Below are 26852 nucleotides of genomic sequence, written 5' to 3'. Positions count from 1 at the left end.
ACACAACAGATGATGAACATAGGGGAAAGAAAAAAAAAAAAAACAGAGAAGGAGGCAAACCATAAAACACACTCTTAACAACAGAGAACAAACTGAGGGTTGCCGGAGGGAGGTGGGCAGGGGATGGGCTATATGGGGGATGGGCATTGAGGAGAACACTTGCTGTGTTGACCACTGGGTGTCATATGTAAGTGATGAATCACTAAATTCTACTCTTGAAACTAATATTACACTGTATGTTAACTAACTAAAATTTAAATAAAAACTTGAAATATAATAAATAAGTAAGTAAATACTCTTGTCACGGTTTAATCCATTGTACTTTCTTCCACTTTATCAGATGTCCCTTTAAAGACACGTGAAAGAAGACATCAGAGACACACTAAAAGGAAATGACCAGTGCACATCTGAAACAGACCCTTTTATTTTCTCACAATTGTCACTTTCTCTAGCCCACCTTTGTATTTCTGTGCCCCCTCACAGCAATTCTTGGCTTTCTACCTACTGCCAAACAGATGGTAACTGGTATGCACATCTAGGACACCCTCTATCTGACTCAGGTGCTTTCCAAGACTGGCTGTAACCATACAAACCCTCTCCCTCAAGAAAGAACATCTCAGAATGCAAGTAAGTCAAACTGCCACTGAATCAATCTAACATGGTATCATCTACAAACTTTGGTATCTTTAACGAGTATAATCAATAAATTAGTTAGAGCATGCCTCACAAGTGAACTCACACATTATTGTTAGTTCTATTGCTGTGCTGTGTATATCCTGTCTTCAGAGGAGGAATTTCAGAAATTAATTTTAGGCTTCTTGCATTCTCCTAGCATACTGGTATGGTACTGATGGTGAGCATGTAATAAGTAAACTAAATATTCTTTTTATGCCTCTTCTTTTTCATTGCTCTTGATTGCTAGAGAGTTTTCCATAGACAGCAGTGGGTTTTAATGTACGCACTGGCCTGGATAAGAGAGGTTCGGCAGTGAACTCCAGGTGTGGTCGTGGGTATTCACGCTGGTCGACTACACCATCCACAAGGGGTTTGCTGTGAGTTTAGATTAAAGGTGAGCAATGACCGACCCTGAGGTATCTGGATGAGCTATTTACAGCCTGAATTTTAATGGAGTTCTTAAGTAACCAAATCTGTAGCCCAGGTATTATCAATGTCCTCAAGACTTAAAGGAAGGCCAAGTACTGTAGGGAAAAGCAAAAGGGGGCTGTACACACTTTCTGAGGACTCCCAACACTTCAAAAGTCATTATCACCTCAAAAAACTGGGTTTTCCACTATATATGTTCTCAGGGGCTCAGAATAGAACTAATGTGTGAAGAGAGAATGCTGTATTGTGAACTTCAGAAACATGACATAAATTATAAATATCCAATGTGATCACTTTAAAGAAGTGTAATTTTAAAATATTCACATTTAGAGGCAGGCCTATTCCCTCCAATTTTAATATCTTCAGCACAAAAAAGTCTACTAACAAAGAAATTATGTTCATAATAAAATGTTAAGTGGAAATCCCTCTCCCTGACCTCTGAATTCTAAATCACATCCATAATATAGTTACAAGTATGTAGTTGTACAAGTATAACTACAAGTTACAAGTAGTATGGTTTAATGAGGCAGCAAAAATACGCAAAAATAGAAACTGTATGATGTTTAGGCAGATGGGATGGGCGATTTTATTCTTTTTCTCAACAATTTCTTTAATATTAAAAAATTAGTCATAAATAGATGGTATAGTGAAGTTTTTATTTGTTTGTTGTCTTAGATTTGAATACTATTTATTATAAACTGGATGAGATCCTGGTTTCTTTTAATTTCCTCCAATGCCTGGCTACAACTCTCCAAATGAATGAACATTTTCTAGTTTCATGGTGAAGTTTTAATTGTATTGTGTGCACTGTAAGAATTTCTGATCTATTTTCTGCTCATCTTCCCTATATCCACTCCCTTACTCCCATCATTAAGAGAAACACTGTTTTCTATTTTGAGGGAACAAGTAGGTTTTATAGTTGCTTGTCAATAACAATGCTAAAAGTACTGAGGTTTTGTTTAAATTAATAATGCTTTATTTATTTTCTTCTATTTGGTTTATACTGTATTAAGCAAGAAGTATAAGAAAAATGAAGAAACGTTCTAGTTTGCAGAGCAAAAGATGTGTGGAAACATTAGTCTTAGTCATTAGTCAATAAGGAGGAAGGGAGTTACCATCCACAAAGAAAGTCAATATCTCAGATTTTAGGTCCTATTCTCTACAGAATTGCATGTACGCTGCTTGTGTTAAAATTGATCCTAAAAATTGAAGAGAAAGGAACAGAAAGATTACGATGAGAACACAAAAATCAAAATAATTAAGAACACTTTTGCAGAATAGTTTACATTAAAAATGATCATCACCAGCAGCAGTGTTCCTAAACCCTTTGGGTGACTCAAAGTTCTCAGGGTTTGAACTTGAATGGGCCCAGAACATCCGTTTAAAATGAGAATGCGGGGCACCTGGGGGGGCTGAGTCCGTTGGTTGCCTGACTCGTTGGTTGCCTGACTCGTGGTTTTAGCTCAGGTGAAGATCTCCCTGTTCCTGAATTTGAGTCCTGCATGGGGCTCTGTGCTGACAGTGAGGAGCCTACTAAGGATTCTCTCTCTCCCTCTCTCTCTCTCTGCCCCACCCACGCATGCACACTCTCTCTCTCTCTTTCTTACTCTCAAAATAAATTAATTAATTAAAATGAGAACACTTATAAGGGGCTGACTGGGTTGGGGTCCTGGGTTCAGATCTAACACATTCATCCTCTGGGAAATATTCTTCAGCTGAGAAGTGGTAAAAGGGGACCCCGTATGTATAACTAATTCCAACTTTGCTACTCCCAAACAATTCTTTGTTTTTTTTATTATTTATTTACTTTTTTTTTTAAATTCTGCTTTTGTTTAAATACTTCATTTCCTGGTTAAACACTGTTAAAATTATTATATTTTGTGTTAAATAAGAATTTACTGAGCTTATTAGGTTTTATATAAAAACTTCAACTTACTCTCTTATTTTTTTAAGAATTTAAAAACAATCTTTGTAATCTTACAAGCAAGCTTTTACAGAATAATTTTTACTATACTGTTCAATAATGAATAAGCTCTATTTCTTGTTGATCTCTGACATACTACATTAAAATGCAGACAAGGTTACTTCCAAGTTTTTAGCGAAATATCCTTTTCTTCTAAGGACATTCGAGAATTAATCTGATTAAGCCTAGAATGGAATTGATTGCATTCCTGTTAAGTGAATAATAAATTTTAGTGGTTTTAAGATTAAAGCAATAAAGGGCCGCCTGGGTGGCTCAGTCAGTTAAGCATCCAGCTTCAGCTGGGGTCATGATCTCGCAGTTCATGGGTTCAAGCCTGGCGTTGGGCTCTGTGCTGACAGTTCAAAGCCTGGAGCGTGCTTTGGATTCTGGGTCTCCCCCTCTCTCTGCTCCTCCCCCACTTGTGGTCCCTCTCTCTCAAAAATAAACATTAAAGAGTATATATGTATATCTATATATATTTATCAAAGAACATCTGTAACAGACAAAAACATAAAAAAGGAAGTATATTATTTGTAGCCCACACCAAACTATCTATACATATTTATATGTCCTTTCCATTTTTTCTGACTCATTGTACCTTTAGAGCAGGCTTTCTCAGTCTCAGCACTGCTGTTTTGGAGCTGGATCACAGGATATTAAGCAGCATTCCTGACTTCTACCCCCTAGACACAAGTTGTGACAACCCCAGTTGTGACAACCCCAAATGTCTCCAGACATTGCCAAATGTTCCTTTGGGGGCAAAATCTTCTCCCAGTGAGAGAACCAACTACTGTTTTGGAACTAGAAGAGGTTTCAGAAGTCAGGTATCACCTCTTTGTTTTATAGGTAAGAAAATTAAAACTTAGATCAGTGCAGATGATCTGCCCCAAATCTCATGACTAATTAGGGCAGAACCAGGGCTAGAAAATGCAGATAACCAGACTATTGGTGAATTAAATATTCGTTATAACATTCTGCTTCCCTAGATTGTAGGGAAAATAGTTTGACCCTTCTTTCCATTGTCTGGACAAATGCTCTCTTTTTAAATGGATGATACTAAGCCTGTGAATATCCTCAAATCCTTTCACAAACAGAAAGTCATTAAGGCAGACAGCAAGATGTCAGGATTTGGACCTAATCATCATCATCATTTAAAGTTTATTAGCTTTTAGCAATTTTACCTGGAAGGGTCTAATTTCTGTGATAATTGATTTTTTAAAATAATATTTGCTAAATAGTTTGCCAAGAAAAGGCTGCCAGAGAAAAGTCAGAGATGGTTAATATGACGTTATAATGGTACTTTTCTTCATCGGCCCTTTATCTGGTAGTAATGTTGCTCATCTGTACAAAAGCCACCTGCATTTCTCATGTGAAAGCTATGGAATGCTGAACATCCTCAGCAAAATCCTTGAAGGTCCTTCATATGTCTCTGCTTTGCTCAGCCAAAATAAACTTGTACACTGACCTTGTGAACAGATGCCTGGTAATGAGGTCACAGAACTGAGTAACATTTTCAGAAAATTGCTTTACGGTGTAATAAATGTTCTGATTAGATTCCTATTTTCATCTTTAACATGCTCAGGTGGTTCAACTTGGGAATCCTAGTCAGGGAGTATTACCGATCTTTAAAGGTCATACCAAGAGTCCAATCATTTTTAGCCTGAAAGATATTTTTAACAAACTATATGTTGTAAAAATCATAAATTAATTCTCAAGCTTTACTACTGGCTTTCTTGGAGTTTCTCCTTAAACTTGACCTATTTTCTATTTCAGTTTCAATTTACTCTTTAGTATGAAGTGTCTGGTTCAGTGATTTCTTCCATCATAGGGCCTTTCTTTGACATCTCCAGAGATGAAACTAATTTCACTTACACGAAAATAGGCACAGTACAAACTGAGGCAAATAGTGTTAACATTATGCTATGTTTGGCATATTTAATGCCTATTCCTAATGAATAAAATCCAGGCTGAAGCCAACATTCACAGTGTTCATGCTGAGAATGGTGAGGGCTACCTGACATATAGTGATCTTGATAACAAAAGGACCACCACATCACAGACAAGGAGGGAAAGTTCCAAAACGAATTCAAATTATGGGACATGCATTTGATTTGCAGTGGTAACTTAGATGAATGATTCGTATGCTATTTCCTGCCTTTGAATGGAAAGGTGGTTTTATGATGCTAAATATATAGATAAACACAAACCATGAATCACAAAGAAGAAAGCAGAGAAATATAGGTATAGGATTGCTTTTATAGCCTTTCTAAAGGAAAGTATTTCTGTGAGTTAATGCTTATTTTAATAATGGAGGGCAAGGGGAAAGCTTTTAGCAACCAAAGATGAGATAAAATTTTCAGTTAATGAAAACAGACATTCAGCGAGACAGCAGGCAGTGAGAGTAGTGACCGTATCTATCTTGTTCTCGGCTGCATCCCCAGCACCGACCATACAGTAGGCATTAAACCAGCAGATGTTGAATAAATGTGCAGGATGCTAAACACTGATGGCAGCAAAGAATAAAATAAAAACAAATGAGGAAGGGATGGGGATAAGACAATATAGTGGGGAGTAAGCAAGCAGGCTTGTGGAGAAAGATGTGTAGGGAGAAGAGAGAATCTTAAGCAGGTTCCATGCCCAGTATGGGGCCCCACAACGTGTGAGATTATTACCTGAGCCAAAATCAAAAGTTGGACCTTAACTGACTGTGCCACCCAGGTGGCTCTAGTGGGGATTTTTCTGATCCCCCACATAGAGGGTTTGGAAGCAATAAACATAAGTGAAAGTAAAACACATATCCCATGAAATAGTCACAATATGTATGTAGGAAGGTGTTTCACAGAGTAGCAGGACTAGAAACTACATTTAAGTGTTGAATTGAGTAGGAAAAATGGGATTTGTATGCTTCTACATTTCCCAAAACAATGTTCTAAAATGTCCATATTTTCTAAGCACTTTTTCAAGTTGAAATTTAATGTTTAGGTTTTTGCCATAGAATCATGTTGAGTGATGCTTTTAAAAATGTTAAACTGAGAAAGCATCTTCGTGGCAGGGTGGGGGGGTAATAATACATGTACCATTTGACCCTTGAACAATGTGGGGGTTATGGGCATCAACTACCGGGCAGTGAAAAATCTGCCTACAAGTTTTGACTCCTTTGAATGGAAGCCTCACTAGTACCAGCCGATTAACATGTATTTTGTATGTTACATGTATTATATACAGTGCTCTTACAATAAAGTGAACTAGGGAAAAGAAAATGCTACTGAGAAAATCTTAAGGAAGAGAAAATACATATAGAGGACTGTATTGAATTTATTGAAAAAAACTGGCATGTAAGTGGACCCAGGCAGTTGAAACCCTTATTGTTCAGGGATCAACTATACTTCATTTGTAAAGTCAAATAAAAGTACATTTTATAACAAAGGAAAGCAACAGGCTTTCTTGTTTTGTCCCTGGTCCCCTTCTCCTCTGTATCCTCTTGAAGGCACCACTTTAAACCCTCTACTTTCCAGGGCACATGGGTGGCTCAGTCGGTTGAGTGTCTGACTTCGGCTCAGGTCATGATCTCAGGGTTTGTGAGTTTGAGACCCATATCGGGATCTGTGCTGACATCTCAGGGCCTGGAGCCCTCTTCAGATTCTGTGTCTCCTCCCCTCTCTGCCCCTCCCATGTTCATGCTCAGTTTCTGCCTCTTTTTTTTTTTTTGAATGTTTATTTATTTTTGAGAGAGACAGAGACAGAACGCGAATGGGTTAGGGGCAGAGAGAGAGGGAGACACAGAATCCGAAGCAGGCTCCAGGCTCCAAGCTGTCAGCACAGAGTGCAACGTGGGGCTCGAACTCACGAGCTGTGAGATCATGACCTAAGCCGAAGTCGGATGCTCACCAACTGAGCCACCCAGGCGTTCCTCTCTGTCTCTTAATAATAAATAAATGTTAAAAAAAAAAAAAAAATTAAACCCTTTACTTTCCTAGCTGACAGGTGAGGATTTTCTTTCTCTTCCACTTCCTTTTCTCCTTCCTCCACCTTCCTGAGAGAGCAAAATCACAGTTGTTCAATCTACAGTCTGTGTTCTCATGATTCTGATATAAATGCTGCTTGCTGCTGGGCCTAGTCATGCTCCATTATTACACTTCCTTTCTTATATAACTTTTGTTATTTTCCAGAGTCAACAATTATCCCGTTTTTAAAATACTCCTTTGATTAGTCATGCTATGCCTCCCTCTTCACATTGCCTCCAGTATATTTTTCGTGGTGTTCAGTGTCTTCTGACTGGCTGTAGCATGTGCTGACTAATTTAAGTATCATCCCTGCATAGGGTTAAACCTATTAGATACTCTCATCCTCATACGTTCCCCTGAGATACCTCTCCTGGCACCCTGCACCCATCACATCCAATTTCGGCCAATTGCACTTGACTTGCTATGTAGATGTACATTCTGGGAAGTACTGTCCCCTCCCTTCTGTGCTAGATACCCTATCTCCTGATCCCATGGGTTTCCTTCTTCATGGATTATTCCCTAATTGTGGCAGAGCATATCTACCCTGACAAAGAATTTAGGAGGTAAATTTTGTGACTTTGCATATGCTTTAAAAAAAAAATTAGATTGATTCTAAGCTCACACATGACTGAGAGCTTGACTGTTTCAGAATGTGAGGGTGAAAATTATGGTATCACGGATGGTATTATTCTTTGGTCTTCAAGCTTCCATTGTCACTATTCAGAAATTTAATGCCTTTCCGATTCTTGGTCATTTGGATGTGACATACTTTTTATCTTTGGAATCTTTAAACACTTTTTCCTTGTCTCTGGTGTCTCTGGACTATTCCAATGACCTTGCTTACAGTCAGTCTTTTATTCATTCATTGTGCTGGGTACTATGTGGGTTCTTTCTATTTTTTTTTTTTTTTTTTTTTTTTTAAGTAAGGTTCATACCCAGTGCAGAGTCCAGGGCATAGCTTGAACTCCCAAGGTGAGATCAAGACCAGAAATGAGATCAAGAGTCAGATGCTTAACTGTCTGAGCCACCCAGAGGCCCCGTGGGTTCTTTCAATCTAGAAATCATGTCCTTCAGTTCTGGGAAATATTATTGTAGTATTTCTTCAATAACTGCATCTGTGGTCTTGTGGTAGAATTTCTAGTTGTTGAATATTATGTCTCTTGGATGCTCTTTTTTAGGACATATGGAAATCAGGAATGTATTCTCATTAAGCAAGAAAAAAAAGCAAATGAACTTCTTTTACAATGGATAACAGTCCAATAAGATTTAAAATCTTTAGTATTAAAATTTAAAATTTTTAGTATATCTATACTAATAAAAGAAAAAGCCTTTAAAAGTCAGGTAGCAGGTAAACTATTCTTCACTAAAGTGCTGATAGTTAATAATTATTAATGATACAGTTGTCTTACATGTCTAGGGCTGCATAGTTAATAAGTTTACACTTAATTCTGAATGTAACACTTCTGGGGATATAATCTGAATATAATTTAGATATTTAATGTTTATTTTTGAGAGAGACAGAGAGAGAGGGAGAGGGAGGGGGGAGAAAGGGGAAGAGAGAGAGAGAGAGGCAGAGAGAGAGAGAGAGAGAGAACAAGTGGGGAGGGGCAGAGAGAGAGGGAGACACAGAATCTGAAGCAGGCTCCAGGCTCTGAGCTGTCAGCACAGAGCCTGACGTGGGGCTCAAACTCACAAACCGTGAGATCATGACCTGAGCCAAAGTCGGATGCTCAACCAACTGAGCCACCCAGGTGCCCCGAATATAATTTTGGGTTTTAATTTTGTTGATCATATTAATTGTACTTGAGCCAAAGTTCACTCTGAAAAATTAAGGATCATTCTGGAAACCCCACCGACATTTTATATCCCATCACCATTGTTATTATGCAGAATCACCACTTAGAATATTTATTTCCATAGCATTGTTATTTTAGTTCAAGATAACCAAGTTGAAAAAGTCTAACTCAGAAGCTGGAATACTATTTAATCTCAATTTAACTTCATAGCAACAAACTCAAATTTTCACTTGAAAGAGAGACACACACACATGATATTAATGTTTATTGGACTCCTACTATGTTTTGGCAAGCACTGTGCTTTTTCATATGCTCTGGCAGACAGGTATATTACCCCTCTTTTATACATGAAGCAACCAGTGAATACAGAGGTTAAGTAAATCACCAATAGTTATTTAAAAAGTCACACTCAGCATTTTCGGGATCTGAAGCCTGTTTTCTTTCCATATACTACACACCAAAATCAATTACGCTATGGTATTCAAAATAAACCACACCAATTACTACATGCAAAGAAATCCAAAAGCCATAACGCAAGTTTTCACAGAAGGCATACATTTGATAACTTCACTTGCAAAAAAACACAACACATGACATTAGTAACTGGCTAAGTAAAATCTCAAGTTTTAAGAACAGAATTTTTTCATGCCTTATTTTGAATAATCAGTTACCTCAAATTGGTTGAAGTAGGGGTGCAGGAGTAAGCCAGAAATCCTACCAAGATATTGCCATCGGGAGAGAGAGAGAGAGAGAGAGAAAGAAAGAGAGAGAGAGAGAGAGAGAGAGAGAAAGAGAGAGAGAGAGAGACCAGAGACAGGGAAAGAAAGAATGGTCATCTTTACTATAGGTGATTTACTCAACCTTATTTTAAGGCTATAAAGTAGGAAAATTATGACAAAATGACATCTTCAGGTATGGTTTTATATATTAACTAGCTCTCATTTTGTGATCAGTTAAGACTTTCAGAATATTGAGCAGTTATAAAACACATGCATTAAAATGTTTTTTAAATTATCGTTTACATTTACATTACAAAAATAAGCAAAGCAAAATTCTGCCAAAAGTTTATAATGATCTAGAATAAAAAGCCACCCTACTTTGTCCATTGACTTAATGTGACATTGAATAAAAAACATAAATAATTACCTTCACCGCTGCAGTGACAGCAGCAGTGGCTGCGAAAGCTAAACCTTGCCGCCCGAAGTTTACCACGGTCTCATAGCCCCGCTCCTTTGCTTGTACAATATAGTCATCAATCTCCTGGGGGAAAAACAAACAAACTCATGGGTATAAATTTTATTTAACAATAGTGTCAACAAGCCAAAAACAAGGACTTTTCCCCGAAGATATAATAGTTTTACTTGTTTAATAGCACAAAACATGTGATGATGTCCATTTCTAACAAATGATTTATGGATTTATAGATCTTACCCTTTCCTTTGAAGAAAGAAGTGGATGAAGGAATTTTCTATATATTAAACTTGCTCCTTTGGTATAGGGAGAGAGCAGCCATATGACAAAAGCAATCTTAAGCTCATAGTACAGGGGGAACCTAACAAGAAAAAATTCAAAAAAACCACTGGTGAAAATAAACTACAATGAGGAAATCAATCTCTCTCTCTCTCTCTCTCTCTCTCTCACACACACACACACACACACACACCCTTTCTTTTAAGAAAGTTCAGTCATTGTATTAAGTTTTCACATGTAAAAGTGAGTGATTAAGGAAATAACTATGTTTGAATTGACGAATTAATTTCATTAACTATAAATCAGTTAACCAAAGAGTGACCTGATCCCTGCTGAGATTCCGAAACTTCTACTACAACTGTATAAGCAACCATAGGCAAGCTGCCCGCTGACTGTAGCAGTCCAGAGAGAACATTAACAGCATTTGACCATGGCAGTAAGGTATACCAGCCACCATTCTGCAGAGCCCAACGGGGGCGTCAGTACCGGACATCTCTCCAAGCGCCAGGAGGAAGCTTTGTAATACTCCAAGGGCACAAAGTTACCCCATGAACACATGTCCTTCTCTTTCTCAACACTCCCCCCAGAACTCCCCTTCCAGTCTCATTTGGCCGGAAAACGGCACTTGGCAGACAATCATTCACTTGTAAGGGGAATGGAATTACCATTGTGGTAGACTGGGAATTAGTGTCAGCTACCCATGCCCCTTTCCATGTGACTTTGCACTGTTTTCCCTACGGGCTGAGTGCACTTCCTCGAGGAATGACTGCGGGGTTAGCCATGTGACTTACTCTGGCCAACATAATGTGAGTGTGACATATCACATGCACGCAGAAGCTTTAAATGCCCTTTGACTTCCTCACCCCAACACCCCCAACCTCTTGCTTTAAACTTTTGCTTTCTGCCATGAAACAGCTGCTCCTTCAGCCTTGGGCCTGAAACGAGAAGACACTTAAAACTGAACTGAGCCCCGCAAAGCTGCAGCCAACCTTTTGCCCTTACATAAGTTGAGCAAGAAATAAATGTTTGTTTTTCTAACCCATCATGCCTTTAGGGTTGTTTGCTGCCACAGCAAAAGTGAACAATATACCACAGAGGGCTAGCATCCCATGGGACACAGATTATTAAGATACATGGTTTAACTGAACAAATCTGGGCTCTTCTGATGAGGCAGAGGGGTCCAGGGCAGTAAGAAAAAGCTGTTGTGTAGTCAACAGAGGGTCTTTACCATGGGGCAGTTACAGAGGAGTTTCTGGGCTTTCGCTATTCACAGTAAACTTTTTGTACACCACTCGCTTCTTAATAATATATATAGGTGACATTTGCAATCAGGAAAATATGAGAAGTCTTGAAAAAGAGAACTTGGAAACTTAAGAGACCTAGCATGGTTTGAAATCTGTGTTCCGCCATTTAAAACCACACAAAAAACCCTCCCCCAAAACTCTCCACCAAACATTTAACAGGTAAATGAATGAGCTATGGGACAGAGGAAGAATAACTCACATTTCAAGTCAGAAGAGAAAGATGGCTGCAGACACAGAAAGGTTCATAAATAAGGGCAAGTTGTTAAGAATGTTAAAGTCTGGTGACTTCTTTATTTTTTTCCTAGCAATCCAATATGACCTAATGTGCTGTGAGAATACGATGAGAATAGCAAAGCCAGAAAGACAGTTTAAAGGAGAGAACAGCAAGTGTCTGAAACAGATACAGGAGGGCAGGGAAGCAGCAAGTAAAGGGAATGGGGAGGGTCAAACTGGTACCTACGTGAGAGCAGCTGAATGATGTTCTGGGGGTGCTGCATTTGTAGCCCAGGAAAGGAAACAAAGAAGGGCTAATTTAGGCTGACGGTTTGTACAGCGAGGGCAGTTTAGGATACTGGCAAGGTATGAAGTTTAAAGATTTTGAAAGGAGGACTTCTCCAGTGATGGTAAGGTTTAGATGGAAACGCACCAGTGAAATATGGCACAGGAGATTCAAATTGTTCCCTTTGGTATCGCTTCTTGGTAAAATGTTAAATCCTTGAGGGTACAAACATGCTTTAATTTTGTCTCAGCTATTTGGAACAGAGCAGCCAAGGAGCTGGTGGTGAGTGGGCGTCCACGTGGATGCTGATGTCATCCAGTTTGAATGTTTGTAGTTGAGAGTTTTAAGGATGGGGAGGGAGTTCTAGAACCAGATGCTGTGGGCTTCAAAGAGGGAGTCATTTAGGAAGTGATAAAAATAGCCTCAAGTCATCCTGTGGAAAAAGGGTGATGACAACTAAGTTTTTGTATTCCAAGATATTGGGACCTGTGTGGGAGGAGGGCAGGGAGCAACCCACTGGGAAACATGAGCTGCTTTAATTGGAGGGGGGACTGTAAGGAAAGTAATGTTCTTATGGGGAAACCAGATAAAGAAAGTGAAACACTGGATAAGTAAGTAACTTGATCAAATTCACCGGGTTACCAGCCAAGGGCAGAATAAGAACTCAGGACACCTGATGAGGTGTCTATAGACTGGCCCTTTCTCAGTGCTAGAACTTACCAAGCAACTGTTTGATCTGTTATTGTTTCAATCACAGTATAGAGAGCAAAAACAATCCAGTACATCATCCATCGGACCTGGAAATAATAAAAATACTTATGAAATAACAGATGAAAATTATTTGCAACTCTTAATAATTACATATATGTTTCCACATCTATAGTTGGACCAAGCACGAAGTTGATGGTTTAATTCTCAATAGGTTTATGTCTGAATTCCTCGTACCACAACATCAACAATCTTGGGATACAAGACAAGAATCAAAGAATAACAAATGTAGGAATCTGAATGAAAGAATCAGCACAATAGGACAGATTTTTCTTAACTGGAGGAAAGTTCTTTGAAAGATCTTACTCTTATCAACGTGCTTCTTTATGGATGACGATTAGCCATTTACTTGTTATATAAATAACAGCATAATAAGATATGACCACACTTAATCTTGACTTGTCTTTTAAATTTTACATTCCTTAATTCTCAATATATAGAAACTGTTCAGAAACCAAAGAACGATCCTGGGTTTATTACATCCATAATGTTAGTCACCCAGTTTGAAAATCAGGTACTGTATTCTCTCTCTCTTTTTTAATGCTTAACCATTTATTTTTTAAAGGTTTATTTATTTATTTTAAGAGAGTGAGAAACAGACTGTGAGCAGGGGAAGGGCAGAGAGAGAGAGGGAGTGCAGAGCCCGACGCAGGGCTCAAACCCACGAACCGTGAGATTTTGACCTGAGCCAAAATCAAGAGTTGGATGCTTAATCAACTGAGCCACCCAGGCACCCCAAGTTAGTGTATTCTTTTCCCCCATATGTAAGCCTGTAACTTCTCATATCATTTTCCATCTTCTACCAACACCACAATGGCAGCTGCAATAGGCTGAACGTTTGTGTCCTCCTCCCCCTCAAATCCATATGTTGAAATCCTAACCCCAAATGTGTATTAGGAGGTGGCGCCTTCAGGAGCTGATGAGGTCGTGTTGGTGGAGCTCTCATAAATGGAGTTACTGTTCTTCTAATAGGGCCTCCAAAGAGATCTCTTATGCCTTCCACCATGTGGGAACACAGTGAGAAAATGGCCACCTATGAACCAAGAAGTGGGTCTCACCAGAAATCACACCTGCCTTGATCGTGGACTTCCTAACCTCCAGAACAGTGAGAAATATATTTCTGTTGTTTATAAACCACCTAGTCTATGGTATTTTTGTTACAGAAATCTGGATGGACTGAGATAGTAGTTCAAGACGTTTTTACCTCTTTCCTGGAATAGAGCATCCTAACTGGTCCCTGAGACTCCAGTGTCTCTTTGTACCAATCCTTTTCATTGAATGCTACCAGATTAATTTTCTTGAATTCATTTCCCCGACTATACTTTTCTACCTACTTGAGTACACAAACTCTCTTATCGCTCAAGTAGGTTGGATTTTCATTAAGGATTAAAATCTCTGCTCTCCTGCTCAATATTATAATAATAGCTAATATGTAAAACCATGCCAACTATGGCCTTGGGACTACACTAACTATATCACATATATTAAGTAATTTACTCTCCACAGCAATATTACAAGGTAGGAAGCATAATTATTTCCACTATAGATAAGGAAACAGTGACAGAGAGAGGTGAAATGACTTGCTCAAGGTCATTTAGCCGGAATTTGAATCCAGGCTCTCTGACCCTGGATTTGGTGCTATTAATCAATTATACTATGTAGAGAAAGAATTTGTGAGGATTGGCTAAATGTGAAATCCAAGAATAACCACTGCTTCCCTTGTTCTCTTCTAAATGAGAGGACAAAAAAATTTAGGTCTCTATAAATAGCTAGAAAATTGACCTACTATTTGGTTTTAATATAGAAGCTTGTTTGGGTATTCCATAGACAATAGAAATGAATTACAATTCAAGTGGCTTTTATGGTTTTCTATTTACATGGACAAATCAATTAAAAATAGCCACGAATAACTTTTGAAGCAGTGTATTATGAAATAGAAATCATACCAATTTACTCTAATGTATAGACTCCTGAAAGCTTAAAAAAATTGCCCAAAGCAAATAATAGGGCATCTTATCTATATCTGAAAAACAAAGCAATGGATTTACAATTATCATCTCAAATTAAAAAACAAAACAAAACAGCCCAAATGTACTCTTTAGTTGTTCACTTTTCATGGGTTCTCTAAAATCTTTCACTGCCACCAATTCCAAGCTTTTGTCCAAATATGGGGATTTTCATCCTATGTATACTTTCTCCTCCCCCTCCCTTTTTTAAGTTAAGTGATACTCTGACAAGCTCTGATTCACCTGCCCCTCCAGAGCCAAACACTAACTCAGCACTTTGACCTCTCAACTGTATTCAGAGGGTTAGCTTGTACGCTGATTGACTGACTATATGCCTCTCCCCAAAAAGAAAAGAAAGAAAAGGTTGCAAACAGAAGAATGAGGTTTTATACAGCTAGAAGGAATCTAAGGAGTTTTAATTTTTTAAAACTATACAACTCTTTACTGAAAAAAACCGAGCCAATTACAAAAGAAATGGCTCCCGAGGGGCCCCACCGGTCCACCCACGGTGCGACTCTGGAGGAGACTCGAGCGCTGCATGGGCCAGAGTTTGAGACAATACGGTAAACTCCTCTTACTTTCCTGAGGGGCCTAAATAATCAAGCCGCATCAGGCGGGTGAGCTAAGAAATGGCAGGAGTAGGAACAAGTCTATCAAGGGGGCGGCTTCTCAGGGCGCGGCGGCCTTCGGACCAGATCTTTTCGGTCCCCCGTCCCCCTCCTTGTACTCACCACGGGGATTTCAGGGTAAACTGTTCCCTTCTTGCCCAAGAAAGAGGAGGCTTAAATTGACTCTGAAAGCTTAGGAAACTTTCAGCAAGGTAAAATTATTTAAGTCGGTGCTTGTTACTTTTCGTAATTTCACTATTTCCCGCCGCTGTTACCGTTGTGAGTTTCCAAATGGATAACAACTCCCCAAGTAGTCATAATTTACTGGTTAATAGAGGAGAAGAGAGAGGAAAAGGGGACTGCACGGAGAGTGACTGGTGATACCTCCAAATGACTAGTTCTCTAATGAATGAGAACCGCTAAACGTCCCAGATTTCAAGCGCACACTCGCTTCAGTCAAGTGCTTACTCAGTTTCCAAAGGAAGTTATTAAATTAATTTTAAATCCACAAAATAAAAGTGCTTTAAAGAATGTAATGTTTATCTCTTTAAAAACCCCACTTTATATTTAGTAATGTCAAAAATAAAAAAAGGAGAAAAAGGTCATGCCTTTTAAAAATAGATTTTTTTTTTTTCTTTTAGAGAGAGTGTGAGCAGGGGAAAGGGGCAGAGGGAGAGAGAGAGAATCTTAAACAGGCTTCATGCTCAGCACAGAGCCTGATAGGGGACTTGATTTCACGACTCTGGAATCATGACCTGAGCTGAAATCAGGAGTTGGAGACTCAACTGACTGAGCCACCCAGGAGTCCCTAGCCATGTCTTTTTAGTTAAAACACAACAAAGTATCCAGTCAAGAGGGTATTCCTGGACATTTTCCTGGATTAACAACAATTTTATATAAGCAAAACCCCATGGTATATTAATTTGTCATTAATGAACAAATTCTTTGATAATCTGCTCTTAAACTTAAGGTTATTTTTTGGTTGTCCTTACCAGAAATATGGATCTTAAATTATAATAGCAGGCAATAATTAAATGAATGTAATAAGTGTGTATTATTCGTGCGAGCAACCAGAAAGAAAGTTAACCTTGAAAAGACATTGCTTATTTTTCTATTAATGGATTTGGTTGGGACTTTATACCAAATGATTACTCAGCACAGCTTTTATTAAAATTACACCTCAAGGCCATGAAGCTTACTGTTTAAGGTTTTGCTCCAAGGAAATAGCAAGGAAGAAGTCAAGGTCAAAAAAAAAAAAAAAAAACAAAAAAAAAAAAACAAGTCACAAAACTATAAAAGTATAATTAAGCATGTGAAGAATAAAGATAAAATATTCTTTAGATCAACAGAAAACATCAATAACAAAATGCAAAACTAAAACCAAAAATTGGCAGGAAAACGATCACACTGATAATCTTTTTTTTTTTAGTTTATTTATTTTGTGTGTGTGAGAGAGAGAGAGAGATAGAGAGAACACAGGGGTGGGGCAGGAAGAGAAGGCGAGAGAGAGAATGCCAAGCAGGCTCCGCACTGCCAGCGCAGAGCCTGACACGGGGCTCGAATGCATGAACCATGAGATCATGACCTGAGCCAAAATCAAGAGTCAGATGTTTAACTGACTGAGCCCCCGAGAAGCCCCTCACACTGGTAATCTTATGAATGTATATAACCAAATATAGTCACTATTAAAATGTTATGCAAATGTAAGTTAGTAACTTAACTGTTAAGTTAATAAGTCACACATCTTTTAAGTTCCTGGGGAAAAAAAGTTATTGGCATCATCTTTATTTGGTAAAAATTTATGTTCTTGGGAAAAGTGGGAACAAATAGTACAGTATCTTTCTAGTTCAGAAACAATTGGTAAAATCAGCAAACCATTGTCTAAATATCTCCATGAGGATGAGTAATAAGAAAGCTGTATACCCAACTTTTTCTTAAAAGTCTCTTTGGTCCCAGAGAACTGAATTATCCAACAAGGTGAAGATTATACCTATAAGCACTAAGATGGATATACACACACCATACTTTTGATAAATCTTTCATATCAAACATAGTTTAGACAATTCTTAAGGACTCAGGTGGCATCATTACCTATAACACTGATACAACTGTAGTAAACCCTACTTTATGTTATGAGAATAGAAACATGAGTATGATAGTTCCTGTCCTCACAGATTTAGCATTTTACTAGGGAAAAGAAAAACAAACAAGTAAAAAACTGTGATTAAAAACAATGTTCTGGGGTGCCTGGGTGGCTCAGTTGGTTAAGTCAGTTAAGCTCTGCCTCGCTTTGGCTCAGGTCATGATGTCACGGGTCGTGAGATTGAGCCCTGAGTTGGTCTCTGTGCTGATGGCTTGGAGCCTGCTTGGGATTTGCTCTCTCCCTCTCTCTCTGCCCCTCCCCCACTCATTCTCTCTCCCTCTCTCTCTCTCTCTCTCTCTCTCTGTCTCTCACTCAAAATGGACAAATAAACTTAAAAAAAAAAAGTTCTGCTGTTTTTACTACATTAGATGCCCTAGCTTCCAGTATGAGTCAAGAGTGTAAGAATCTGAGGAAATCTTACTAAAGGGACTATTTATAAAGTTGTGGGCAAGGTTCAGGAAACCCAATGAAAGGATACTGAAGCACCCTGGAGTTAGCAACAGTAGGAACTGGAATCACCCCTGGATGTGAAGGAGGGAGGGCAGGGGAAAGCTTCCTGGAATCCAGAGAGGGCAACTGTAGGGGAGAGTGGTAGCCTCAGGTAGACAGTCACAGCCAACCCCTGGTGGCAGGGAGGAAGGGAGGATGCTGGGAGAACAGTACTCTGACCTCATGCTCATCCTGCCTTCTGATCTTCTGCAGAAGCCTTTCAGGGGCCAAACTAAACGGAAGCCAGATATGATACAGTCTGTATGGATCAGCCTCCTGGGCCATAAGCAAGGTGTAGAAACGTGGAATGTGGAGAGGAAAGTCCACTGGCGGGGCGAATGGAAGGTGCCAGCACTGCTTAGCCTGTCATCTCTTTGATCCACCCAGAATAGATTTCTCTCTGCTTCCACAGATACCTCCCCACCCAGATGACCATCATCTCCTGTCTGCATTATTCTGATAGCAACCTAACTGATCACTCTGCCTTTTTGGGGTCTATTCTGCATACAGCAGAGTCTCTCCTTAAAACAGAAAGAAGGGGCGCCTGGGTGGCTCAGTTGGTTAAGCATCTGGCTCTTGATTTCAGCTCAGGTCATGATCTCATGGTTCATGAGTTCCAGCCCTGGGTCAGGCTCTGTGCTGACAGTGCAGAACCTACTTGGGCTTCTCTTTCTCTCTCTCCACCCCTCCCCGTGTTCCCTCTCTCAAAATAAATAAGTAAACTAAAAACAAAACAAAAACAAAACCAAAATCATGTCATTCCTTTGCTCAGGCCCCTCTTACGGCTCCCATCAGAATTCTCACCCTAGTCTAGAAAACCCTGTGGATCTGGCACCAGCTACATCTCCGGCCTCATCTGCTATTCCTTCCTGCCCTGTTCTGCTCCAGTCATATTGGCCCTTTTACTGTCCCTTGTATGTGCAGATATGCTCCTTGTATGTGCAGATATGCTCAGGGCCTTATTACATGTTTTGTTGTTTTTTTGTTTTGTTTTGTTTGGCCTGAAATGCTCTCCTTCCAGTTATCCACATGGATTGCTTTCTCACTTGCTTCAGATCTCTGCTCAAATATTTACCTGTGAGGTCTTTTAAAATATCCATGTCCTCTTAGCCCCCTTATATCCTGACTCCGTTTTGTCTTTAGAACATTCCACAGATCACTGACACACCTAACAGATAGATGTTTACTTTCTGCCTTTCCCTACTAGAATGTAAACTCCAGGAGGACAAAGACCTTTATTTTGTTCACTGCTGAATTCCCTGTGCCTGGCACAGATCGAGCTCAGGAGTACATGTTGACGAGTTGTTGAATGAACGTGGGCTGCACACAGCTCAGGGTGCTCCTTTTCTGTAAGGATTGCAAAAGGCTGGACACTAGACAGGAGGTGCAGACAGGGCAGGTAACATAAACTAGTCTTTTAAGAGATCTGGTTTAAAAAGGAAAAAGAGGGGCAATAAAAAAAAAAAAACCACACAGCATGAAGCAAAAGAAAGCATGTTTACACTCTCAATGATTGAAAACTTTACCAGCAAGATAAGATTCTCTTCAGAGAAAGCAGGAATATTTAGTGGAACAAGATCCCACAGGAGATAGAAAAGAATTACACTGGGAAGGAGAGTGAGCTTGAGACAGAGGTAGAGATGTGTCCTCCACTGGGATGGAAGGAAAGAGTGGCTTGTCGGGGAGAGGACCACAGCCAGGGCCCCGTATCTAGGGGGCAGGTCACCAACCTTTCAGGCTGGTGTGAGTGGCAAGGAGGGTGGATCTGGGGACAATGGTAAAGGTTTAGACAAGCTGTTGATCTGGATGGGAAAGGGAGCAGCCTAGGGTAGAGATGCTGCAGATCACGTGACGGAGGATGCCCTCAGCTGCTCTGGAGGTTAGATCTAGGAGGCCGCCAGCGGTCTAGGTCTAGGACAGTGCAACAAGAGGGAGACGAAGGTGACAGCTTGCTGTCAAGCAGAAATGTGACTGGAAGCGGCCCTTTGCAGAGAGGTGGGGCCAATTCTTTCCAACCGAATGTGAGCCGAGGCTTTTGAGAAGTGGGGGTATCTCCCCCCTAGGTTCTTCCCCTTTCCTGTGGGCTGGAAGGGCAGAGAGCAGAGCAACCTTGGAGGCTGTGTGTTGAAGACAGGCAGAGCCCCCCTCCCCCCAGTTCTTGAACGACAGCACAAGATTTGTTGCCAAAATGAACACCTAAGGTGGACTGTTATGTGAGAGAGAAATAAACTTCTATATTCCTTCAGCTGTTGCATTTTTGTTACACATTACAATTATAGCAGCTGAGACCACCCTAACATGAAAGGCTGAACTCTAATTTCTGTGGAGACTGAGAAAGCAGGGCCAGAGTAGCATGAGGTTTGCATCAGTCACAGCGCCGTCGGCTGCCATGCGCGACATGGTTAATGCCCTGTGGTGGTGATGGGTGATACCTCCACAGTGCCCTGAAAACAGAGAAGAGGACTGCCATGCTAAGAAATTCTGGTTGAGACACCTTCAGGGGACTCTCAGAAGGATCTGGAGGATAGGAAGGTTTGATGTTCTCATGCAGCAGATTGGAGCAGGGCCAGAGAAATACTACTTGAAATTATTTTTGTGATCCCTTGCCAAATGTGGCTCTGTCTGTGTGAATTTGGTCATTATCACCTGCACTGTCAGTACGGATGGCTTCAGCGGCAATCCCTTTCTACTTCCAGTAGACCAGTAAGTCAGACACAGAAGCTTGTTAGAGATCTGTGCAAAGATTGAAGTGGATATATTCTGAGTGGGAGGCCAAGATATCCAAAGAATGAAGCACATAAACGTCAGTGGGAATACTACATGAGAAAGGTTGTTCGATGGTCTGTTTTTGCAAACTTTGTTTTGTTTCTCGAGAATATACCTGATGCCTACTATGGTACCTGGAACAAAAAAGATGCTCAAAAATATTTAGTATGAGAATTAGTAAACTGGGCTAACTATACGCAAGACTGTAACTTCCATTTTTCCTAACTATTTGGTAATCAACTTCTTTTGAGAGCGGTCACAATGAAATGGCAGTCATATTTAAATCTTGGAACCCTTTATGCACTATATTTTTCATGACTAGAGAAATGTGAATATTTTAATTGAAAATACAATATTTATAAGTAAAAGATTCCTCAAATAGAATCTTAAAATCATTTAAGTATCAAAATGAATTTATATTCCAAGAAAATATACTCTTATAATTAGGCAAGTTCTTTTGGAGATTACGGAATCATCTGTGATGTAAAACCATAGTATCTAAAATTACATTCTGGTTTATATAGTGGATGGATCAGATTATCTTTTTTAACAAGCCAGCACTTGCTTTATTATTACTCAAAATCCATAAGGCTTATACAAAGCTTTAGCATTTCAGAAACCCAGACAGTCACGTGATGGCGTTCTTCGCTTTACTCTCTCAAAGGCATTAGAGGATATTTTAAGCCTGAGTGAACACTGTAAAATGAATATACCCATAGGCTAAATTTACTATCAAAAGACCATGCTCCATTTAATAACTACCCTTGATGCCAAAAGAAAAGTAGGCCTCATTTCATAATCTTTTAACATTTTTAAAGGAAACCAGTTTTTATGATTTACATTCTTAGACAATGAAATTGATTTAAATGCCCAAATAAAGCAAACAAAAAGTCAACAGCAACTGTAAAACAATCCTCATCATTTCCATCACAGAAACTGAGAGTGATGGACAGGCTCCAAATATATAGTGGGACATCATGTTCTGGGGGAAGGGATCTTGCTGTAGATTTATGAGTCAAGGCAATAGCAGTAAATGGCATATTAATTAAAAAATATTTTTCTTAAAAAATTTTTTTAATGTTTATTTTTGAGAGAGAGAGGGCACAAATGGGGGAGAGGCAAAGAGAGAGAGGGAGGCACAGAATCCAGAAGCAGACTCCAGGCTCTAAACTGTCAACACAGAGCCTGAGCTGGGGCCCGAACTCACAAACCACGAGATCATGTCCTGAGCCAAAGTTGGACACCCGACCGACTGAGCCACCTAGGTGCCCCCAAAATATTTTTCTTAAATTGTATCTTTGTATAAATTATTCTTTGTATGCTAGGACCCGTGTGATATTATAACAACAACGATGTTAACAGTAATGTATGTTAAATGATACAACTACTAAATTACACTAGCATGATAGAAAGAAAAATTATGTGATATATTAATGAGAAATATTACTCAGGGCCTTTTATAAACAAAGCCCTCTGACATGAAATAGGCATAAACTCTGATGTCAAGGTGTTCCTGCTGCCAAGAAGCTTTCATGGGAGGGATTAGTAAAAGAAGATAAGGAATAGTTGATTACCAGCATAATGTTTGATCTACCATATAACTACTACTATTTCATGTTATATTATATACTATATATTGGCTTTGTGTGAATGAAATTTCTTCAGTTCTAAAGGAGAGCCTTCCCTAACTCCACCCCCTCTAAAGGTCATATACAATCTTTGTGCACCATACTTTTTCTTTGTAGCATATCTGAGCAACGGTTTGTATAACATCTGCCCCTGTCTTCTGACTGTAACAACCAACAGGGACAGAAACCATCCTGTTCCTCATCATGTTCCCAGTACCCATGGTGAAGCAAGTACAGAGGAAGACTTTTACTTAAAAGTTTCTTAATTCTAAGGTCTGAATTGATGCAAGACTCAAACAAGTAACTCTGGACTGCAAATAGCAGTTTCTAACATCTAAAATAGTCTATTTTGTCAAAGTTGTTCTCAAAGTTATCAGAGATTAAACAATTTTCCAACATTTCTTAACTTCAGATTCTTTGAGTCATAAAGCAATTAATGCTGGTCTTTATGAAAAAATGAAAAATTATATATGCCTAATGATTTCAATTATAACCACACTAAGTAAATCCAGATCATCAAATGCTAAAATATGCTTCCCTGGGGGGGAAAAAAAAATCTTTGCTGAGTCTGAAAAGAAATAAACACTGCTGAATTTCAGACCACCCAAAGAGAACTTTATTTTCTGACCATTATTATTCACTCAAGTCAATTCACCCAAAACATTCATTCTATACCACATTTCAGAGACAACAGAGACCTTCCAATATAGAATTCTTTAGAAACAGTGTAGAGTTGAAAAGATTTCTCCCCTTTCATTAACATTATGCAATAATTTGGTTATTTCATAATGATTTTCCCCCATTAAAAACAAAAAGGAACAAAATGTGAGAAATCAATAGAAAAACTCCCTCTTTTATCCAACCCAGATGGCTCAGTTATGGGATTTTTCCCACAGCTGTGCCAAGTTAGAAGCATGCTTGAAAATGAACTAGTTGAAGTTCAATCCCAAGTGCATAGAGACCATGGCTGAAAAGAGTTCTTTTTAAAAAGATGGGGCATGTGCTCTGGGTGAATACATTAGGCTAGAATTGATTTGAGCTTCCTCAACTCTGAGGTACTTCTTCCCTCCCTGCCCCATTTAAGACTATCTTAACTTTGTACAGCTTGTCCAAACTCAGATGTTTGGGGGTTATACTTTCAGATGCTGAGGTTGCTGCAACATAGTTTACCTGCAGATTCCAGGCATCACTGCCAAAGAGCTCACAGATTATTCTTCAAGTATGAAGGACTGTAACTAGAAAGGGAAAGCTCTGTCAACGACACTGCTTTGGTCCTCCCCAGTGAGTTTTAAAAAAATTTAATATTTATTTATTTTTGAGACAGAGAGGGGGAGAGAGAGACAGAGACAGACAGACAGACAGACAGACAATGAGTGGGACAGGGGCAGAGAGAGAGGGAGACACAGAATCCGAAGCAGGCTGTAGGCTCTGAGCTGACAGCACAGGGCCTGACACGGGGCTCAAACTCATGAACCATGAGATCATGACCTGAGCTGAAGTTGGACGCTTAATCGGCTGAGCCACCCAGGAGCCCCGCTCCCCAGTGATTTTGAATCACAGAAGCCCGGTGTATCTCATCCCTGACCTCAGCAGTTTGAGGAACATGAAAGAAAGCAAAAGTGCAAAAATGTTTAAAAACTAACTGATAATTAATTTAAAAGGAGTGTTGGAAAGAAGACATAAAAAGCAGGATCTGCTTATGGGAACTGTTCCTGGGAGCAGACTTTAGGAAGAAATGACCTCTCGGTCCAAAATAACTCCCCATCCACACTGGCTGAGAATTCAGAATTTGCTTTGTTATGCTATTGAAAGTATTATTGATTTATTTGGAATAATAAATATTTTTGAGAAAGACATTTCCCTTCTACCAGAACCACACAGAATTTCTCAGGATTTTAGCATGGGAAAGAGCATATCCAGATAGGAGTGACATGTGCTCATTTTAACACTAAATTGTCACTCTACCTTCTTCTTTCCCTTAGTGTTCCCAAAGTCTTGGCCCATCATGTTTCCTACTTGAGGTATTCCCAAGGTATTCCATTTCTTAGGCACCTCGGTACCCCCATTCCATCTACCTTCACACAGACAATTCCATTGTACTATTTCTATGAGTGAACCAACCGAGCTACTAAATGGTATGCTCCTTTGTCCAGGTGACAGACAGGTTGATGACTGAGCTAGAAAATGAAGATTTTCATTCTTTAGGTAAGATATGCTCTTTTTTATACAACGTGTAGCTTTATAGTCTAGGCTCTACAGCATATTTTATTTATTTTTAAAGTTTATTTTTTGAGAGAGAGAGAGCGTGAGCAGGGGAGGGTCAGACAGAGAGGGAGAGAGAGGGTCCCAAGCAGGCTCCACGCTGTCAGCACAGAGCTGGATGTGGGGCTTGAACTCACAAACTGTGAGATCATGCCCTGAGCCGAAATCAAGAGTCAGACACTCAACCAACTGAGCCACTCAGGTGCCCCACTGACAGTATACTTTAAATGTACAATAATCATTCAAAGAGTGAGAACCAGCCTTTATACCACATGGGATAACACAGTGTTCTTGAGAAACAAAGACTGGTAGGAAAAAAAACCCAGGAAGAATAAATCTGTCACGACTGAAAATGAACCTACGATATCAAATTACTTTCCTTCAAAAACATGTGCAATCAACCTCACCTAGAGAACCGAAGTTCACATTTGGATGAATGTAGAGACAAGTGACAGGTCACAGGATACTTGGGGTAAGAAAGGGCTGGCTCAGTGCCAGAATGCAAGACAGCATGAAGGACCTAGGTAAACACAGTGGGAGGAATGAAGAGGCTGGAGTAAGGTACAGAAATTTCACTGATGTAGAAAATTTTGTTTATGGTCAGCCCTACAACACGGAAACTAGGAGAAAGTCTAATTCAATATCCTTACCCCGATAATTGTATTGTATGGTTAATTTTGTTAAAATATTATTTTTCTATAGTATGTTCCAAGTTGTTAATCAATCCATGTACATACAGATGTTTCTAAAACAAACTATTTGCTATTTAGTGTCCATATGCATATATAAACTTATAGTAAAAAAGTACAACGTGGTAACTATTCACTTTTCACAATAAGATACCTCTTAATTATTTTCACCTTGGTTGTAGATAAAAATTCCTTGGGAATTAAAAAAAAAATTATTTAGATTCTAGGCCTCATCATTACCATGCCCAGAGAGAGGGCAGACAGTAATTTAAAAGACAAGAGGGTTTTGGGGTGCCTGGATGGTTCAGTTGGTTGAGCGGCCGACTCTTGATTTCGGCTCGGGTCAAGATCCCAGGGTTGTGGGACTGACCCCTGCATCAGGCTCCGTGCTGAGTGTGGAGCCTGCTTCAGATTCTCTCTCTCTGCCTGCTTAAGATTCTGTCTCTCTTTCTCTCTCTCTCCCTGTTCCCTCACCCCCTGACAGCCCCTCTCTCCTGCTTGTACTCTCTAAAAAAAAACACTTTAAATTAAAAAAAAATAAAATAAAAGACAAAAGTGTTTTTGATATGTAATCAGAGATGAGAATGTGCCCAAAGTCTTGCTATTTGAACTGTGGTATATACACAAGTCGTATTGGCATCACCTGGAAGCCTGATAGAAATGCAGAATTTTAAGCCCAGGGCAGACCTATTCGATCAGAATCTGTGTTCCAACAAGATCCCAGGGGGATTCCTATGTGCCTTAAAGTTGGAGAAGAGCTGTAGCAGGAGAATTCTCTGACAATATCACCTAGGGGAAGGTGGGTGTCATTCATGAAGAGAATGTAAGAAGAGTCTTGGGTTTGGAGAAAAGATGATGAACTCAGTTTTGTGTGATAATTTATTCAATGTGGACAGTTAAAATGTACTCCTATTTTCATAACACTGTTTAGGTACACCATCATTTAAAGAAAAAGCTCAAAAAATGAAGAAGCTGAACCTTTAGCCCACCTCTCAGAGGCACTGTTTATAACTTAGAGTAAATTCTCCTGGCAGAGCAGCCTACAGGCTCTTCTACACTGAAGAGGTTCCGTGAGGAATGTCCCTGTTGTCTACCCATCACCAGAACCCAGAGTTATTTGGACACTGACCACTTGGTGCAGACTCCTCCCTCTCCCAAGAAGGAAGTGCCCTTAGATTCTCTTTCTTAGGGTAAATCTAAATCTGCCTCCTACAGGGAAGAGGTAAGAATGTTGACTTAGTAGGCTGAAATTACATTCAAACATCATATCAATGGTAGAAACTTCTCTTGGTGGCTCCAATAATTGATTTTGACAATCATCGTAAGAAAAGATATACCATACTAAAACAGAAG

The 26852-nt window shown here is 39.5% G+C and overlaps 1 protein-coding gene across 1 annotated transcript in view; it reads right to left on the bottom strand.

Moving 5' to 3' along the window:
• REEP3 (receptor accessory protein 3) overlaps positions 1-26852 on the bottom strand; it is a 96953-nt gene that overhangs the window by 15506 nt on the left and 54595 nt on the right. The window contains exons 3-5 of the mRNA XM_019444300.2: positions 12861-12937; positions 10299-10419; positions 10014-10127 (exon numbers count right to left, since the gene is read on the bottom strand). Coding sequence (XP_019299845.2) covers positions 10014-10127; positions 10299-10419; positions 12861-12937 — 312 coding nt within the window. The remainder of the gene's footprint in view (positions 1-10013; positions 10128-10298; positions 10420-12860; positions 12938-26852) is intronic.

This window comes from Panthera pardus, unplaced genomic scaffold (genome assembly GCF_024362965.1).
Source record: "Panthera pardus isolate Hobbes unplaced genomic scaffold, ASM2436296v1 HiC_scaffold_22, whole genome shotgun sequence".
Taxonomy (NCBI): Eukaryota; Metazoa; Chordata; class Mammalia; order Carnivora; family Felidae; genus Panthera; species Panthera pardus.
The sequence above is the reverse complement of the archived record's forward strand: the minus strand, read 5'-3'. Positions and strand labels throughout refer to the sequence as shown.